Raw genomic sequence first — 6,567 nt, forward strand, 5'->3', positions numbered from 1 at the left:
ATCATATTGTTCATATTCTCGGTGCCTCAAATAGTGTCAAGCATGTAGCAGACACTCAGTATTTGTTAAATGTATGAATGTCTCTGTAAAACTTACTGCAGGACCTTGAACAATGCACTTTTCTTCTTTGTACCTCAGAAAATAAGAAAGGCAGATTGGATGGCACCTGATGAACTTTCCAGGTCTGCCAGTCCGTGATCCCATTTCAGACTCTGAGCCATTGTTTCTAAAGGGCTTTTTGCAGGCTAAGGGGTGTATGAAGGGGTGTTCATGGGGAGGAGAGGCAGGGATGGGTAAGGGCAAAGCTGAGTCAAGGAGAAGTGCAGGGATATCCTCTGGGGCTGGGGACCAGGGCACTCTCTGAAAGTAAATGTGAATTGTCTCTTTGAGATGCACAGGGTTCTGATTGTAATATGGGATGTTTCCCTAGAAACTGAGGCTACAGGACACTGAGGACCCATCCTGAGCATGTTGTCTTTGCCTCATTCGAGTCAGCCTGGTCAACAAAGTGTTCACATGTCCCTGAGGCTGTCCTGGGAAAAACAGCATAAATAGCAGCAGGGACTCCTTTTAAGTGTATTGAAAATACATTTTTTGTTTCAATGAAGTTCCCAAGTGATGATATTCTTTAAGCAAAGAGTACCATCACGGCACAGCGTTACTATATGTCCCCAGACACCCACAAGGCAGCAAGTTCATGTCCCCCAGGGGTTTAGTAGAGCTGCCAACATTGACGGGTGGGCTGATGGGGCCCAGATCTGATACTAGATAAGCCAACAGACATGCCATCATATTTATTGAAGACAAATCCAGTAGAAAAAGATGCACACTAGGTAACTGCAATGATTTTACGTTGCATTTAGCTTTAGTTTATTTCAAGCAGAAGAGTGATTTCAGTATCTAGAAGCATGCATATAGGGGTGTCTTCCATGCACCCTGTCCTACAAGTTGTTTTCACTACAAATTAAAGGAAGTTGAGCTCAGCTTCATGGTGATCTAGGAGAAAGAAAAAATAATAGCTACAATTTAGTTACTTATTAATTGTGAGGCTATTGACATCTATGTCATTTACTCTTTCTATTAATGCTACAGGTAAGTACTATTGTTGCCTTCAATTTACAGATGGGGAAACTGAGGCTCAGAGAGAATGTCTGGCCCAGGGTCATATAGCTAGTAGAGGACAAACACAGTACTTGAACCCAAGTGTATGCTCTGAAATTAGATGTACATGAGATTGTAGTGTATATTCCAAAAGGATAGTGTCATTGCCTTTCAAACTCAAATGCTAGAATAATCACAGTTATAACTGCAGGGAACAGTGTTTTAAATAAACAAAATCTATATCCTGGCAGATGATCTCAGTGTCACAGGGAGACACTGGAAAACAGAGAGAGATGAACCCAAATTCTAGGGGTTTCAGCTATTGTGACTCTGTTCTTTCTCCAGACACTGGAGCAGGCACCTTCTCCTGTGGATTTTTGACCCATATGGGCCCAGGGAAGGTTAGAGTGTGGACAGCACTGCAATACCCGGCCATCCATCCTCCCATCCGACAGTACAAGGGCGGTCACCTTCTTCCTGGAGTCATTTCACTCCTTAGGCCTTAAGGTCCTTGCGGCGCCGGCCAAAGACTTTGAAGCCCATTTCTGTGGGCAACAAGTTGGTGTTTGCCATATTCCCAGAGCTGCTCAGCAAGCCTACCAGCTGATGGGTCAGGCAGGTGGCAGTGTTGCAGGATCTCTTCTGGGCAGTGACCCTGATTTGTAGGATGGAGAAAAAGAAAAGACCTGTCATTGAGAGGCTGAGGGCAGGAGCCTGCCCCATGGCACTTTCATGGTAAAATTACTGCTCCGAGAGGCAACAATGAACCTTAAGCATTTCTCCTACACACAGTTATCGGAGGAGAAAATCATAGGCCATTAGGGAAAATGCCATGATCACTCCCCATAGACATACCCAGAAGTGTCAGAAAACCCAATGGTGGCTCTGGGTACCTGTCCATGGGACACAGAGTTGTAACAGCTAATCTTTCCTGTATAAATAAACTAAAAATCAACCAAGGCTTATGAGACTGGAGAGAATTATGGCGCCACACCCAACCCCACCACAAGGATTGTCTAGAAGTTACATCCCACTCAAAGACACTAAATATCCCTTCTAGGCATACAAAAATTTTGGAGACTCACCTGGAAAAGGAAGAAAGTTTGCAGCATCAAGTCATGGAAGCGCTTACCTGTTCCTTAGTGCTCCTGTTCTTGCTACTTGAGGTTGGTCACAGAGACCACCCACCACGCTCTGAGTCCAGCTACCTGGACTAAGGTAGGGCTAATGCTACTTCTAAGACAGGTCCCTGAATCCATGAAGCCTGGGACCTGGGCCACAGCAATAACCAACACTGCTCAGTCTTTGTAGAAATATACTTTTATTCCTCAATGACAAGCACATTCAGAAGCAGGACTGAGAAGCTCTGCTATGAAATCCTTGGGGACTCATAGGGCTGCCCCCTTTCCCTCTCTGATCACTTCTTGGGTGATTCTCTTCTGGCCTGTAGGTCCTGCTCTCTCTCCTCCCAACTGAGGTTCCAGACATTCACTGCTATAAAAAAGCCACTGATACCAGCCCGAAGAGCAAGCAGAGAGGACCACATGCATCAAGTTATAGGAAGGAAGCCAGAAAGGAAATTAGCAAGGAGAGGGAGGGGCTTAGTAGGCATCCTGTGGCATGCCAATGTGAGGGCCGTGGTCTCTCTCCAAGCCTCTGGCCATGACCCTTTTCTTGCCAGGCGCTCCGACCCCAATTGCAGTCTGAGGGAACGTGTGAAACTTGTTGAGGTCCTGCGTGTATGTGCCCAGCACACAGGTACTCAGATTACCGCACCGCTTAGCTCTGGGGCTGTCCAGGCTGCAGGGAAAAGACATGCCAGATGGTACCATGCACTGGGTCTGCCCCATGGCTGTCACATAGAAGGTTAGACCAGGGAGGGGTCAATATGAGTGGAGGCAGGAGGGGCAGGCAGGAGGGCAGCTCACACATCGTCTGTTAGGAGAACTCAGAGGTTCGCTGAGCCAGAGCAGTGTGGGGAAGGGCTGCGGTGGAGAAGCTGGGGCCTTTTCTGGAATTCCACAAACTGCTCAGTCCTTCATGCTCTGCAGAGAGGGTCTCAGGGCGGATGCAGGTGCAACACGTGCCTCTACCCGGGCAATGCTGGGGCCAGACCAGGGGCTGTCTTGTCTCCAAGCTCAGGGTGCACAGGGAGGGAGGGCTGGGAAGGGTGCCTGGCCCCTGACAACAGGCACATCTCCACAGATCCTACACATCTCAAGACCCCAGACCTACCTCAGACACTGCTCTACCCGACCCCACCCTCTGCAAGGCCTCTGGCTTCACCTTGCAAATGTGCAATGAAGGCGCCTTGCAGGTGAGAAAGAATATCATATGCAGGTTAACAAGGTGGAGCCAAATTTTTAAAATCTTCTGAGATATGTGGGGTCCATCTGTTGGCTTCACACTTACCAGTCCTCACTCCTCCAGTGCTGAGAGATCTCTTCAGTAGGGAAAGACCAATTCCCAGAGTGAGGAATTGCACACCTTCCCTAACTGCTTTCAGAAATGGATCTTTTTACATGTGGTCTAACCATGGTCTCTCCACCTGACCTCTGTCTTCAGTGGAGCCTGAGAACAGCTGGGCCCCAAGCTGGGGTGAACGGACAGCCTGCTGGCCTCCCATCCAGCTGTGTTCTCTCCTACCTCTCGGGATATGCCTTCTTGGGCATGACAGGAGGGAGGGGATGCCCTGTGCTGGGCGGGGCGGGGAGCCTCACCTGGGGCCCTCTGTCTCCTGCTCCAGCTCCAGCTCACTGGCCTTCATCTGCACATAGTCCTTCACCAGCGCAGCCAGTAGGAGTTGCGATTCCTCCTCAGTGAGCACAGCAGGATTCAGGCGGCTCTCCACAGCAGACCTAGGGAGGAGAAGCAAACCCAATATAGGCTCAGAACCCCTGCTTGACCCTCCCCAGGATAAGCAGCCAGGCTTCCCGGTTCTTGTGACTTCTTCTGAGGATGTGACCACCCCAAGTCCCAGTGGACAGAGCATGAGGCCAGTTTTCTTTTGAGGGCATTGATTCATCAGGAGCCAGGGACTGGTGTGACCTCCAAGCAGGGGTGTGCTAGATCCAGATCTTGCAGACTTGTGAAAGGTAAAATTTTCAGAAATTTTGTGAACCTGGTTTTAAGTACAGCCAATATTAAAAATTAAATGATAAAACTTAAAGTAGTGCTAAGGCTAAAAAGGGTTTCAGTTTAATAAATATAATTTGTACCAGACTAAGAAATAGGTTAACAGATCACATATCAGATTTAAAACAACAAATTTATTGGCAAAATAGGTAGCAGATTAGAACGCAATTCATGTCCCAGATCATGGATGAATTAGATAAATGGGCTAGCTACAGATAGAAAAGTTTGGTAAAAGGCAACAAAAGCCTTCTATGAAGCTTAATGAGCTATATGAAATTTACAATAAAGAATATTGTATATCTTATTTCTATTTGTAAATTGTGTGTTATATATCTTTATATCATAAAAAGTTTACAATAAACTTATATGCAGATTTACATACATAGATTTTCCCCCTGAGAGCTGGTTGTTAAACATTCAGAGCACAGAACTGTGTGATCTCAGGGACAGTGGGAGGGGAGTGCGCTCCTAGCAGGGCTGTCTTACCTGAATGGTGCTGCCTGGAGGACGCCTGCCTGGTACAAGACCAAGATGCTAAGAGGCAGGAAGGGGGAGAACTTCCAGAAGCCCATGACGCCTCTCTGCAAGGGAAGAATGACATCACCACCTGCGGCAGTTGGAAGTTCTCTGAGCCCACAGACCTGGGCTCCGGTCCTGCCTCTGCCTATGACTCCCTGGCTTCCTGGCTTCAGGCTGGTCATGTCATTTCCCTTCACACTTGTTTCCTCATCAGCAAAGTGGATGGAAGGTCCAGTGAGCCTGCAGCAGGCAGGTTTAGCACAGTGGGAGAAATCCTAGCAGGACCACTGAGTGAGGAGGTCTCAGTCTATAGCCCCCTCCCTGCCACCCTACACATTCTCACATACAGCTGTTGGCCAGGTCTCCATTGAGGACAGTCTTGGAGCACCCTGCCACCACAGTTGTTCCCACTTCGCAACCCAAAGCTATCCTCCCTGTGTGGAGCTGTTTCTCACACCTGGAAGGGTGTGTGTTAGGGGAGCAGATAGAGAGGGAATATCCCTGAGTTTGGAATCTCTGACAAACTGAAGACCAAATTCAACTGTTCAGCAGCTCCGCACTTTCGCAGAGTTCCCTGTAAGAACAAAGCTTAGCACGGTGTTAAATTGGGACGCAGGACTCAAACTGAAGGAAAAAGCTCCCAGAACCCACAACTGAGGCTTGCGTCTAACCGCCCCTCAGTCGTTGTGCCTAGTTGCCACCCATTTGCGCTGGCCCAGGTTGCTAACTGATTTCCCGGGGATCACAAGGATCCAGATGCGATCTGTGAGTGCACAGTTTGCAGAAAGCTACTCCTGCGTCCTGCTCTAAGCACGGTGCCTGGGGAGCTCGAGCATCCCAAGATTGGCCTAAGCACGTGTGCAGCAAGAAACTGAGACTGGAGCCCACATCAGCGCAGAAGAGTGGAGCAGAGAGTCCCCGAACTGAGACTTTCCAGTCTTACCTGGGGCAGGAGCCTGGAATGAATCGTGGACTAACAGAGATTGTGTGATGAAGAGACTCAGACAGAAGTGGACAGAGACTCTGGGACAGGGAAGGAGATCAGCCAAGAGAGAGACTAATGCAGAGAGAGGGAGAGAGAAATAGAATCACACAGCTAAGCAGGAATCTTGGGCTCACCGGGCAGCAAGTAGCTTGGAGCAGAGAAGGCGGCAGCACCAGCAGCGTCGACGTCAGGGGACAGCACTGTGAAGTGTCAATGGCACTTGAGCTGGACAGTGGCTCTCATGCCTCCCAGCACCGGCTGCTGCTCTTATTCCTGCTGCTCTGGGTCCAGGGTGGTCCAGGAGGTCTGGGCAGCCAATGAGGGGAAAGATCCTGTGCCCCGATGGATTGTGTCACCACTTGCGTCCAGAACCTGGAGCATCCAGCAGGACCATCCCACTTGTATTTGCATTGAGGTCATTGATGGAAGGGGGAGGGGTGGTGACCAAGGAAAAACACTCTTAAAGTGAGCATGAATTTGAGGATAGTTTGACGTCATGGTAAATTTCACCTGTTCAGTTCCACTGGTTATCAACAGAAGCTCCACTCCATCCCCAGCTGTGCAGTCTTCTAGGGCAGGGTCCACGACGGTAGGGACTACTGACTCCCCCAGACACACCCTAGACCCCCGTCCATGTGAGAGTTGGAAGGTTAATGCACAGTGGGGTTGATTATGGACCCAGGCAGGGTGTCTGATTCATGCATCTGGAATCACCCACAGAGGAGCAGGGCTCCTGGGAAGCAAGAGATGGAGGTGAGAGCAAGAACTTTGTCAAACCTGAACTCAATTCCAGCTGCACCAATTCCAGGTGGTAGGATCATGGGGAG

At 49.1% G+C, this 6,567-nt stretch overlaps 1 protein-coding gene across 1 annotated transcript; it reads right to left on the reverse strand.

Moving 5' to 3' along the window:
* Positions 1 to 857: 857 nt before the first annotated feature.
* On the reverse strand, positions 858 to 5,973 carry LOC101403261 (calcitonin gene-related peptide 1). The gene is made up of 5 exons (XM_087433983.1): positions 5,875 to 5,973; positions 4,723 to 4,817; positions 3,822 to 3,959; positions 1,572 to 1,756; positions 858 to 996 (listed from the first exon to the last, which is right to left on the reverse strand). Exons 2-4 carry the CDS (start codon positions 4,806 to 4,808, stop codon positions 1,597 to 1,599), a joined length of 384 nt encoding a protein of 127 aa, XP_087290109.1. The 5' UTR covers positions 4,809 to 4,817; positions 5,875 to 5,973; the 3' UTR covers positions 858 to 996; positions 1,572 to 1,596.
* Positions 5,974 to 6,567: the final 594 nt, after the last annotated feature.

Source organism: Ceratotherium simum, chromosome 7, assembly GCF_057802395.1.
Source record: "Ceratotherium simum simum isolate JZ-2026a chromosome 7, ASM5780239v1, whole genome shotgun sequence".
NCBI classification, from domain to species: Eukaryota; Metazoa; Chordata; class Mammalia; order Perissodactyla; family Rhinocerotidae; genus Ceratotherium; species Ceratotherium simum.

Coding starts and splice junctions, on each gene's coding strand:
- LOC101403261 (XM_087433983.1), bottom strand. CDS start 4,808: ATGGGCTTCTGGAAGTTCTCCCCCTTCCTGCCTCTTAGCATCTTGGTC. Junction 3,960..4,722: donor CTCCAGGCAGCACCATTCAG/GTAAGACAGCCC, acceptor TCTCCTCCCTAG/GTCTGCTGTGGAGAGCCGCC. Junction 1,757..3,821: donor CAGGAGACAGAGGGCCCCAG/GTGAGGCTCCCC, acceptor CCTACAAATCAG/GGTCACTGCCCAGAAGAGAT.